Source organism: Bombus terrestris, chromosome 11 (genome assembly GCF_910591885.1).
Source record: "Bombus terrestris chromosome 11, iyBomTerr1.2, whole genome shotgun sequence".
Classification (NCBI taxonomy): domain Eukaryota; kingdom Metazoa; phylum Arthropoda; class Insecta; order Hymenoptera; family Apidae; genus Bombus; species Bombus terrestris.
This window is the reverse complement of record NC_063279.1, coordinates 17,958,477-17,970,355: the sequence shown is the minus strand read 5'-3', so window position 1 is coordinate 17,970,355 and position 11,879 is coordinate 17,958,477. Positions and strand designations below refer to the sequence as shown.

General features: G+C 34.7%; 3 protein-coding genes and 1 long non-coding RNA gene across 9 annotated transcripts; 2 read left to right on the top strand and 2 right to left on the bottom strand.

The window, feature by feature from the left end:
• The first annotated feature begins 74 nt into the window (after nt 1-74).
• On the top strand, nt 75-1,498 carry LOC100649224 (UPF0598 protein CG30010). Of its 2 annotated transcripts, none has more exons than XM_012314320.3 (4): nt 75-458; nt 573-621; nt 692-912; nt 986-1,498. In XM_012314320.3, the coding sequence occupies exons 1-4, from the start codon at nt 396-398 to the stop codon at nt 1,223-1,225; spliced, it is 573 nt and encodes a 190-aa protein (XP_012169710.1). In that variant the 5' UTR covers nt 75-395; the 3' UTR covers nt 1,226-1,498. The 2 variants fall into 2 exon arrangements, with proteins under 2 accessions (XP_012169710.1, XP_003399348.1); XM_003399300.4 differs by having other exon boundaries at nt 76-463.
• Nucleotides 1,216-3,942, bottom strand: LOC100648874 (angio-associated migratory cell protein). Of its 5 annotated transcripts, none has more exons than XM_012314323.3 (9): nt 3,817-3,942; nt 3,129-3,277; nt 2,831-3,017; nt 2,499-2,755; nt 2,277-2,421; nt 2,010-2,209; nt 1,751-1,948; nt 1,500-1,681; nt 1,216-1,427 (listed from the first exon to the last, which is right to left on the bottom strand). In XM_012314323.3, the coding sequence occupies exons 3-9, from the start codon at nt 3,000-3,002 to the stop codon at nt 1,355-1,357; spliced, it is 1,227 nt and encodes a 408-aa protein (XP_012169713.1). In that variant the 5' UTR covers nt 3,003-3,017; nt 3,129-3,277; nt 3,817-3,942; the 3' UTR covers nt 1,216-1,354. The 5 variants fall into 5 exon arrangements, with proteins under 5 accessions (XP_012169713.1, XP_012169711.1, XP_012169715.1 ...); XM_012314321.3 differs by lacking the exon at nt 3,817-3,942 and adding an exon at nt 3,599-3,734; XM_012314325.3 differs by lacking the exon at nt 3,817-3,942 and adding an exon at nt 3,599-3,734 and having other exon boundaries at nt 2,831-2,992.
• Nucleotides 3,943-3,995: 53 nt separating this feature from the next.
• LOC100649106 (putative glutathione-specific gamma-glutamylcyclotransferase 2) lies at nt 3,996-7,691 on the top strand. Its single transcript, XM_003399299.4, has 4 exons — nt 3,996-5,126; nt 6,410-6,445; nt 6,585-6,847; nt 6,941-7,691. The coding sequence occupies exons 1-4, from the start codon at nt 4,965-4,967 to the stop codon at nt 7,218-7,220; spliced, it is 741 nt and encodes a 246-aa protein (XP_003399347.1). The 5' UTR covers nt 3,996-4,964; the 3' UTR covers nt 7,221-7,691.
• On the bottom strand, nt 4,947-6,421 carry LOC125386016. Its single transcript, XR_007225832.1, has 3 exons — nt 5,963-6,421; nt 5,538-5,851; nt 4,947-5,232 (listed from the first exon to the last, which is right to left on the bottom strand). It is a non-coding gene; the product is annotated as an uncharacterized LOC125386016 (long non-coding RNA).
• Nucleotides 7,692-11,879: the final 4,188 nt, after the last annotated feature.

Genomic DNA, 11,879 nt, shown 5'->3' with positions numbered 1-11,879 from the left:
GAAAAATATCGAAGTTCTGTTTCTATCGAGATTACGTTCCAATCGATCGCACCAGATGTCACCAGTTCTCCGGTCAATTGAATCCTAACCTCGGCAAGTGTCAGAGTGAGAAGAAGAGCTGATTATTCAAATAAAAGAAAAGTTATTCAAATAAAAAAAGTTGTATCGTTTGTAATTAATTACAGTGTATGCCGCATGATAACATGAATTATACATGATACGTTCTACGTGACGCAATTAAAACTCATAGTGTACTGTAAATATTTAAAAGTGAGGTTATAATTTTGGAATTATGTATATATTGAATAAAATATTTGCATTTGATCGTTCACGAGTGTTCGCAATTAAAATTAAGTCAATTTACTCCCAGACATCTAAAAGGTATTGCGTAAAGTATGTGCAAGGACAATCGCCAGAACCTCGAGTTCGTGAATATTTTTATTACATCGACCATCAAGGCATGGTACAATTTGATTTTTAATTCAATTTATGTTCAGAAGTGTAGAAGTTTAGGAATAATCATATTAAAGTTCTTTCTCTTAAATATTAAATTTATATTTTATTTGCTATAGTTGTTCCTGGATGATACACGTATGAGAAACTTCACATCATGTTTTAAAGGTGTGCATGAGCAATGAGATAATTTATTATTTATGTTGATTTATATCTCATGGCAGCCATATTATTTTAGATAAAAAGTTTTTAGCCTTTTTTTTCAAGCGCTTAAAAAAGAACGACACAGGTAGATATGTAGAACATTTTCCTTATGTTTCTCTTTGTGGTCCAGAGAGAAATTTTATAAGATGTGATGATTTGCCAATAGTTTTCACAAAAGTTCTTAAAATGTATAATAGTGCAACAAAGAAAACCGAAGACTGCTTTGGTTATGCTCACGCTGAAGAATTATTAATGGTATATTTAATTTTATTAGTAATTAAATAACTATGCATTTAGTCTTCAATACTTAGTAATAAATTCATTATAGGTTCCATTTCAACCAGACAAAATATATATGGATATTCAATCAGGAAGAGTATATCATCCTGCACCTGAAAAGGCAGGAGGAATTGGCCTAGTGAGGTCAAAAATTGCAATTGAATTTAGCCCATTATTTAACTTTGAAAAAGGAGAAGAAAATGGTCCAACACATATCTTTTGGGAAAATAAGAAATATACTTTAGATTGCAATTGGTATAAGGATAAAGTACCACAGGCTGTCAGATAAAAATAAATAAACTTTATTTTTAATTAAAAAAGAAAACTAAGCACGATATATGAACAACTTTGATAAAATGTACATATATTTTTAGATAATAACAAAGATTTATAATTGTTATCTATCTAATAAATTTTGTTAAGATAAAGATGAAATATCAAAGATTCTAGCTGTAGAATCATCAGATGTTGTCAGTGCTTTTTCTCCATTTCTAAAAGGTTGTTATTGTTTTTATTAAAGGGTTGACATAAAAAAATAAATATCTATAGTTCTTTCAACTTACTCAGATATATATAAGTCAAGAATATCTGCCATGTGTCCAAAGAAAGAACGTAAACGTAGACCATCTTTTCCGTCAAAACACCTCAGAATACCATCTAGTCCCGCCGAAAATAATAGAGTCGTATTTCCCTTCCATAGAAGTTTAGATATACCACTTTCTTGCTCTATCTTTTGTCTAAGCATCTAAGTAATAATACAAAGTTATTGACTTGAAATGGCAAAGTTGCAGTCAAATGGGGAAAATAGCAGTACCTGTTTTGAGATATCCCAGATAAAGATTTCACCATTAACTGTACCAGTTGCAGCAACTTGAAATGCAGGATTTTTACAAAAGGCTGCTGTTTCTACCCAATTGCTATCCCTGTTTCCTTCGCTACTTACAGCACTTTGATCATTATTCGTAACATTATTGTGCTCACCGTTATTAAGATTTTGCAGGATGGAAACTATCTGAAGTTTTTAAATAATGTTACTTTCAACTGCTCGATAAGGAATCTTTTGGATATATTACCTTCCCTGTATTTGACGTGCTGATTATAGTTTTGCCATCTACAGCTGCAGAAAGTATTAAATTGTTATCCCAATGACAATCAATGGTGGTTATAGTAGAAGAATGACCTAATGCAGAAGATATAGATGACAACACCGAACTTGTTTTTAGATCTAGTATTCTAATAACTCCATCTTCATAACCTACTGCTATACGCTTGCCTAAAATATTACATTTAGTTCAGTTATGCCTTTAATTGAAAAATGAGAAATACAAAGACACGAATACCATCTGGAAATATTGAACCAGTCTCTGCCCGACAACCATATCCCTGGAAAACTTTACAATCTCCATCAGGTATTTTCCACATATATATTTCCCCATCAACAGACCCTGCTAATAAAATATTTGCAACTGTGTGCCACATCATCCACTGCGATAAAGAAAATAATACTTCAGTTTATTGAAATCCATAATCTTATAACATTTAATTATGGAGAATAAACTAACAGTGGCATCTCCCATATTGTAATCCCAAATTTTAGTTTTATCAGCTAATTTCCAAACTTGTATCATTCCACTCATATCTCCAGTGGCTAAATATGATTCATCGTGATTAAATGCTGAAAAGATAATACTATCTTTGTGACCTGTACAGTCCAAAATGATTTCTCCTGACGATGTATCCCAAATGTAAGCCTTATCTTCTTCTCCACCTGTAGTAGCTAGTTTTCCATTTTTATTCAAAGAACCACAAAAGACAGAACCTAATGTTTTCATAGAAAATCACAATTTACCATCAAACACATAAATTTGATTGTAATAACAGAAATATTCTTTACCTATTTCGTGACTACTAAAAACACAAATTGCATCTCCTTCTTCTGAAGGATCCTCCTCCATCGCATCCTCTTCATCATCTATCACTTCTTCTACATCTCCTATGTATATCATATCTTCCTCATTTATTTGATTAGCCATGTCTGAAGAAAAGGGAGGAGTATCTGTATGCATGATTTACTCTAAAAACTTCATAAAGCGTGCAACATATACAGGTCACGTTTTAAGAGGATACAAATATATTTAATTACATACCACTACATACCAAAGTAAATAAAATTTTAAAAATAATCGTATTACCTTATGTAGAAATTGTGCGTCCGGTTAAAATCTGTCACTTTATCTAAGTAATAAAATCAAAATTTCAGTCTTTCATTCGAAAAGGTAAAAATTCAAACGCCCGTCAACAATCGGAGTTCGGAAGCACCAGCTGATTTGGAAATTGGATGCTACAAGAATCATAGGGATTTTTTGTTATTGGTAATATCTAAGATCTGTCTTAGTAGCGACATCTTTAAAAAGAAGTTAAACTTGCATTTATCATGTGAAGGAAAATAGATTTTCTCCCAAAAGATAGATTTTATCTAAATTTACAAATTTTACTATGTAATTTAGTCATATAAGACTATAAATTCGTATTAAATGACTACTAATCAAATTTGGAATAAAAAACGAATATTAGAATTAAACGTGTATATCACATATACTTCATTGTTAATAATAATGAGGCGATAGTATCGTATTTCTTTCGCGAATTGAAATTAACTTACACTCGACCAACAAATAGCGGTATAAAATGTCTTTGTCTTTTCCTATTAATACGTAATATCCATATGATATTTACAATAATATAAGTGAATTTCAATATTTACATAATCACAGAACTTGCAATTTGTCTGACGTAACTAATAACTACTAGATAAGAATACATTTCAAAATCTATACAATTTGGAGATATGTATGTAAGCATGTACGGTTGATGTCATACGTCAATCTGCGCCTCGTGTTTCATCATCCATCTCATCCGTTTCTCCTACTCGCACCCCACGTTATATCTTCTTCTTTCTCACTAATAACGGTCGCCTATACTCCTCTCCGTCAGCATAATTCTATCTCTTTCTAGCAAGACTAGTAAGAGTATACGCCTGACGACCGGCAGTCTCGGTCAAGCATCTGCATGGTGTATACGTTGCATTCGGGTCTTCCAAATTTGTCAATGTCTGTTGTTAATTTAAACCGTGAAAGTTCCAATGAAACATTCGCAAAGATCAAGTCAAGCAGTTCACAGATTTCTATATATTCAACAGTCACAAAGATTAATCACCAAATTGTCAATTTATATACAACCCTTCGAAGAAAGTATCGACCAAGTAAAATTTCGACGAAGATCCGACTAATTGATCATAAAGGTAATTAACTAAAATCATTGACGATACTTTAGATAAAGATTTAGATATTTATTATTGAAAAATGTCACGGGCGGTATTGAAAAACCGACGCGTAAAAGATGAGAAAGAAAAGAGATATACGATGATTGACCAGATAAATAGGATAATAATCCTGTAAAATCACCAAGCGAAAGTGGGAGGCAACATGTGCATTAGAATGTTGTAGTGGGAGTGAGTGTCTTGACATCGAGCTTTAAAGTACATACCAGTCATTGGGGTAAAAGCACACTGGAGCCACGTGCTGGCAATTGTCAAATCAATTATCCTTACGTTGCAATTTCGAACGATAAAGCAGAAAACGGACGACTAATGTTCTTCTTATCTCTTCGTTGTTCCTCTACGATAATGTAAATTAAGTAAAATATGCGATTGTAAGGCTTCGAACATTGAAATTGCTTTAAACGTAAATCGTACCTGAAATTGACCAATTGTCCATTCAAATAGTTAAATAGTAAATTGAGATGTATATATTGACGTAGAGAGTGAAAGATTTAAGGACTAACTGTGAAATATTTCCACAAGATTATTTTGGAATAGAATCAAAATATTTACCAAAACAGGAAGATATATAAGTAAAATTCGAAGAGATATGTTTTATTTGAACACAAAGATAGGATTCAAAAACTCATACGAAAAAGAAACTACACTTAACTAGAAACTTTTGCGCGCATTTCAATTCCTAAATAAAATGGAAGCTAGGAACAATGAAAATTTTCTGTGGGTGTTCGGATATGGATCTTTGTGCTGGCATCCAGGTTTTAAATACAAAAGAAGTGCTGTGGGACACATCAAGGGATTCAATAGAAGATTTTGGCAAGGGAATACGACTCACCGTGGTACAATAGAAAAGGTAAGACCCTGGCAAATGCATTCCCATTTCTTCCTTTCTTTCTTCATGGCTAAACAAAGCGATTTCGCCAAATAGTTTCTCGGAAATGTTTGCCGTTATTTTTGTTCTGCAAAAAGTATAAACACATTTCGGCTGAGAGTTTCGCCATTTCAGTAACGTAGGAAGCTATGTTTACGGCTTATTAATACCACGTCGTGAAGCTTTTTCTACATATATGCGTAAAAATCATTCTACATGGTGAAATCGTTGCAGACGTTCGCATTTAGAAATAAAATAATTATATTTAAATAATTTATGACGTTAGATCCGGTCCTAACATATGCTGATGTATGTCGCAGAGTTTCGAAATATTTTATTACGCGCTATAAGATAATATTATAATAAACACAACATTTATGAATAAATATTTACGTCGAACTGGCCACATCGGTTCAGCTTTGAATCAAGTTCTCCGACGGATCGAGTTTTTCATACGATGGTCGTATCACGTGTTCTATTTATACCTTTAATTTTCTTGTTCATGAATTCAACACGTGAATTCTTTCACAAAGATCTGGCAGACTTCCACGCCAAATGACAAAGTTGCAGCTTCGTTTGACAATAAATGTGTTTACGATAATTAATGAATAGTATAATGTAAATATATAATCCAAAATATTTGACAAAGAGTTTTTAAGAGAAATGGTTTTGTCCCCTTTTTTCTTTAGTCTTGTCCTTTCGATTACCTAATCAGAATTGTAATATAAAAAATATTTAATAGGCGGTAATTCTCTTAAATATCCGGTAGAGCATAATGTTTGTAGGAACGGTGCGAGTACGCTCCAGTAAGTACTTACGGATGCTTCCATTAAGATTGATGAAAATCGGGTGCAGTTTCACCTGATGAGCTTGCCGTTCCAATTTCTCTAATTCATACAATATTATTTATATATAATATTATTTATATATTATAAATATATACAAGCGTTTTCTTCTGATATTTTCGACTTCTTACAGTCCATCGCATGTCCTTTACTATTACGGATATAGACAAGATTTATCAAACGAGAATTTCTCTTGATATCACGTCGCGGTTGCCTGTCGATTAATGTGAAACCAGTTACAACTTGTAGTAAGTGATATCTTTCGCGAGTACACGATTTCCTTCTTTGTTCGCGCGCGTTATGTGTTTGCGTCATACCATCGTAAAATAGAAAAACTTTTACTCATTACTTCCTTTATTTCGTTGTAATTGAAGTTATCAGTTGTTTGTTTAGTCATGCGTTGTCCTATTTTTGTTGTAGCCTGGACGAGTGGCGACGCTGGTCGAGGAAAAAGAGGTAAATATTACTCACTCCTAAAACATCCTTCATTATGTTATTTAACGTACATACCATACAATAGCATTTCATTTTCATTGTTTCTTATATTATGTGATTTTGTTTCACAACAAACTACATGAATTTTGTTTATTCACAGGGCGTTGTTTACGGCCGGGCTTTCCAAGTCCAAGACACTGCAGCATTTCCTTACTTGGAAAATCGAGAGTGTACTTTGGGCGGATATATGACGACGATTGCCACGTTTTATAGTCGTGAAGGAAACAGGAGCTTTCCAGTCATCATTTACATTGCCACCAATAAGAATAAACATTGGCTCGGTGAGGCGCCGCTTCAGAATATCGCTAAACAAATTTCTGAATGTTCCGGCCCGAATGGACATAACGTCGAGTATCTTTTACGGTTCGTTTCATCATAAATGACATCATTCGGTAGTAATTTTTAAATCGTCAATTTATATTCTTCTTGAAATTTCATTCCATATGTCACGTACAGATTAGCAGAGTTTATGCATCGTTATCTACCAGAAGCCCAAGACGAGCATTTGTTTACATTGGAATTATTAGTACGTTCGAGGATAAAGGAAACGAATATGTGTCTGGATACGTTAATGGGCAAGCGAGACTTCAATATCGACCTGGAGGACGTCGAGATCGATGCCAAGGATGAGGATAGTGACTTAGTCACCAATAACGCAACCAATAATCTCAGGAAAAATTCCTTCCAATTCAGTCTCAAAGTACCTGATAAGACATTGCGTTGCCTCAAAATGTAGACTGCATTTCCTATTTATATCGATAATTATCGAATGCTTGGACCGAGATGTAAAGAATTTATGTAATTAATGATAATAAGATAATATTCTTCGTAGATAATTTATGTAAAAACGTTCGTATCTTTCAAAAACGTGTGTCTATTGAATAATCATTGTTCTTGAATAGTTTGACTGTGATACGAATAATTTAAGCATAATGAAAGTCATATTCTGGCAGCTTAGTATTGTAAAATATATTTGCAAGTAGGAATATCACACTTTTATTTTTAAATGTGCTGGGAACTATTTAGGATTATATTATTTCGAAAGCAATTGTGCCTTAATCGTAAAAAGCGCAAACATAGGGCAAATGTCCCTTCTTACAATTTTCTTAATTATAAGTTAATGACAAATTTTGTATCCGAATGCATGAAACGATGATTTATGAAAGAGATAATGTTTAAATATATTACTGGATATTTCTTTTTCTAAGTCCTTGCATTTCTTAAACTTAATTATACCGTATATTCATATTCGGAAAAGTACTCGAAGAGTAATCGCGTAGTGATACCACTTGAAAAAATAAAATTATACTTCAGTCGATAAAGTAGAAACGATATATCATTCAAAGGTATAAGAAGGAAAATCAACGAATGGTATGTCACGATCTACAATCCTGTTTATATCCCGATTATATCCTGTTGATAACAACTACATGTAAAATTTCTTCTTCATCGACTTTCGACAAAAATCATTAATTTCTACGCATAGTTATTCGAGAAATTAGAAATTTGAATTTCTTCAAATCACACGATACTATATCATAATTCCGTATACCTAATTTTTGGAACAGAAACAAACATTGATAATAAAATATCAATTTTACGGTTATATCATATTCTTTTAAATTATAATATTTTTCAATTAATTTTTATTGGCCTGTATCGTTCTAAAAATGACATGACATATTTAAAAGAATTGGTATAATATACATATACGATAGAAATGAAATATTTCCGATATGGAACGCTGGTTGAACTTTCAATTACCATATTATTTTACATGACTTTGCTTTTAGATAATTTTAAATAATTTCTATATAATAATCTATAATAAAGAATATTTTACGTTATATTTCAGCCCCAATTCTACATCTGATTAAACCAAAGCAATACTTAGTACACTCAACTTGTACGCAGCTTTTTCTCAAATGTTTTTTATGCCGTCTTTAAAAATATGTTTGTTCCTTCAATACACATATAATGTATAATAAGATGTCGCAACTATGATTTGTAATTGATTAAAATTACTTGCGAGGGCGCAAACTGAAGAAAACATCCGCACGCATGATTTTCATAATTTTCGGTAAAAATACGAGGAAAAGGGAGCATGGAATTCCTGGTTACGCCGTGACGGCGTGGTGGGCCTCGAAGATCTTCGTTATTATTTCAGCGAAACGAAGCGTGCCCGGGTGCACGCTCGAGTTGGCTCCTGTACGAGTTGTTAACTTCTTCGTGCGGATTCTGTCCAATTTATTACACAGACAATTCGTCGTTTCTTTTTCGAAATAAGTAGCCCGAAAATCATCTGGCGATCTCGCAAATAATTAATCAAATGAAGAACACCGAACCGTGGAAACGTTATATCTCCTCAATTTAAAACTTCCTAATGCCAACATACTTGTATAAGTGCATATATATATATATACATTTCTATCGGTAAATCTTTACAATCGCCATCGAAAATCATCGATAATCATAAGAATGTTTCATTTCAACAAACTCGCGAATCTCAAACCATTGGCCTCCAAATACGACGAGACGCAACGTAGTAATCGACGGTCTGTGAAAAAGCAGGTCCATCGAGTTTACAATTTAACGAGAATCACTTGGAGTTCTAAGGGCACCGGTACCAACTACACCACGTACGATGATATTTTTACGCGGTTCGCAGAGTTCCTGGTTTTCTGGACAACCCGACGGTGGACGTAGGGAGAAAGACTGGAGAAGCTGCTTACGGAACGTACGTAAACGAACGTTCGTCACGCATCGTGACGATAAAGCCAGCCAGGTATCTCAGGGATAACGTTACTCCTGGCTACGTATACGCTGTCCTGTAATTCCATTAATGTACTTTCTGGACAATTTCAAAAGTCTTCTTGTCCTTTTCTACCGCACACTTCGAAATCCATGAATTTTATTACAAACTCTCAAACTCTAAACGGCCATGTAATGGTAAACGACGAATTGGAAAGATTTTCATCGGGACAAGTATTCAGTTCGCTATGTATATTCGATAGCAGCGTTCCACTATTTTATTTTAGCATCTGTACTATTCTAGTGTATCGATTTAATACGACAATATATTCTAGCGAATTAGGAATTTTCGTAGGTTGCACAAAAGGATCGTCCGAGGCTGACCACAACGAAAATATATTTCCGTTGGCAAATGGTTTCCATAAGCTCGCCTTGGTGCGGAAAAGTCGAATACGGTTATATTGCTCGTCACGGTTATTAAACGCGTGTTTCTTTTCTTTTCTATCGTGCACGACAGATATTCGGAGCGTGCATCGATTTCAACCACCCACGAGCAATTTCGATACGATGCAATCCGCATAAACCTGCTACATTTCAACCTGAAACAAATAAAATACGCAAGATTAGAAAGTTGTTGGGCTATACGTAACGAAATATTCCCAATGTCATAGGACGATCATTTCCATGCAGCATTACAATCGAACAGTGATATTGTTTCCTTAGTTCTTCATGGTCGTTGGATTTCCGTAACGATAAAATAGACGCTTAACTCTCTTGGTGGCACGTTTTCCCGCGCGTTTTTCTGAAAACTAGCTGCCATTAAAAAGGAGAGAAAAAAGCGACGAGGCCGTGGGCCGGTTTAAAAGGCGTAAAGCACGACACGTTTTGTTAGCGGTATGACGATTTCCGTCACGTTATTGTGTCAAGTACTCGCGACTAAAAAGTTACCGTCGCCGCGTCATTTCTTCTTCCAAACGATGTACTACTACACTTGATTTACAATACGAATTAACGCTTTGACTGCCACGCCGAAATCACATGTTTCGCTCAGGACACCACGGCGGTATTTTTATTATTCAAGGCATGTAATGGCAAATAATAAATAATAATAAATTGATGATGTAAGACAACATTCTTCTCCAATGGACCGTTTATCTTATTGGTGGTCACGGGTGACCACCGTGGCGTCTTGGTAACAGTTGATAGCGACGTATTATAACGAGGCTTCGTTTATTTCAACAAACCATTCGCATTCGTTATTTCGTCGTAAGCAAAACGTCCAGAATATATTGTTGAAACGTGTAGAAGATATTAGTAAATAGTATTTGCTCGTTCTATATATAATAGTAAGGTGGAGAGACAAGCGTGACATTTTTATGATTTCGATGAAATATTCGGCTGAAATGGTAGAGGTAAAAAAAATTATGTTTGCAATAAACCGATGGTAGTGGTAGATTACAGCAGAGGAAAGTGTGCTGTAGATTTATCGGATCAAATGGTAGCATATTCTACACCACATAGAAGAACCCTCAATTGGTATATAAAATTGGCTTTACGGTTATTGTTAAATACATCAATTTCAAACGCGATGATACTCCATAAACAAGCAAGAAAAACAAAAATCAAGCACTAGCAATGCACCTTACACGGTGCCGTCAAATATACTTATTCGACAAAGATTGCGACACGAAATGCAGAAGAAAGAAGGGCAAGCGTACTTGGCACGAAAATTTTGCAGAGAGTGTTATAAAAGAAATGTTAAACAGTTAGGATCAAAAATTGCTAAGAATCGGACCAAAAAGGTGACCACCTATTGTCCAGCTTGTATTGATGAGCCACATTTATGCTTAAAGTGTTTTAACACAGTGCACCGTTAGATGCAAGATGTGTTCTCATTTTTTTTTTTTTTTATTGATGTTCCAATAAAAACGTTTAATCGTTCAATGGGGCACTTTAGAATTTTCATTCAATTTTTACAATTGTAAGAAGTTCGAGCGTTCCGGTCACCACTGACCACCGTGGAGTCACAGGAGAAACCGCGGCCGGTCATATATGACCAACGTGGTAGTCAAAGCGTTAACGAATTTAGAAATTTTCAATTTTACCAACACAATTTTTCGAAAAACACGGCAGACATTTCTCAAACGCAATGAACTTTTCTGTCTCAACGCTTTACCGACCGATAGCCGATTAATCGGTTTTTTGTCGCCGACGCTTACCGACCGATAGCCTATTAATCGGCTTTTTATTGCCGACAATCTTTCTCATTATCTGGGCAGTAATTTGTTATTTGGTACTAGGGTACCTTGTTCAGTCGCGTCAGTTGCGTTGCTTTGTAAACTCCCACAGTTTTATACCGATTTGAAAAACTTACCGTTCGCGATGAACGAAAAGAATGTTATCGGAGAGTCTAAACCGAAAGAGAACGAAAGTTGGCTGGTTGCTGTGTTACGGCGCAGCGATTTAAACGTCACGGCTCTCGTTACACATCGATTATCCATAAGTAATGAAATTATGTTCCCTTATCGTTACGTAACCCACGAAACAGTGAAACTACAAATCAATTATTCATCGTATCGTGGAACAAGAGCGGGCCGTTTTTACCGACCGTGAGACCGGTGGCTGGCAATAAGGCGGCAGCCAG

Excerpts from the sequence above, each read along its gene's own strand:
- LOC100649106 (XM_003399299.4), top strand. The coding sequence starts at position 4,965 with ATGGAAGCTAGGAACAATGAAAATTTTCTGTGGGTGTTCGGATATGGA. Across the intron at positions 5,127-6,409 it reads ACCGTGGTACAATAGAAAAG|CCTGGACGAGTGGCGACGCT; the intron begins GTAAGACCCTGG and ends TTTTTGTTGTAG. Across the intron at positions 6,848-6,940 it reads AACGTCGAGTATCTTTTACG|ATTAGCAGAGTTTATGCATC; the intron begins GTTCGTTTCATC and ends TGTCACGTACAG.
- LOC100649224 (XM_003399300.4), top strand. The coding sequence starts at position 293 with ATGTATATATTGAATAAAATATTTGCATTTGATCGTTCACGAGTGTTC. Across the intron at positions 464-572 it reads ACATCGACCATCAAGGCATG|TTGTTCCTGGATGATACACG; the intron begins GTACAATTTGAT and ends TATTTGCTATAG. Across the intron at positions 913-985 it reads ACGCTGAAGAATTATTAATG|GTTCCATTTCAACCAGACAA; the intron begins GTATATTTAATT and ends AATTCATTATAG.
- LOC100648874 (XM_012314323.3), bottom strand. The coding sequence starts at position 3,002 with ATGCATACAGATACTCCTCCCTTTTCTTCAGACATGGCTAATCAAATA. Across the intron at positions 2,756-2,830 it reads TTTTAGTAGTCACGAAATAG|GTTCTGTCTTTTGTGGTTCT; the intron begins GTAAAGAATATT and ends TGAAAACATTAG. Across the intron at positions 1,949-2,009 it reads GCACGTCAAATACAGGGAAG|ATAGTTTCCATCCTGCAAAA; the intron begins GTAATATATCCA and ends TAAAAACTTCAG.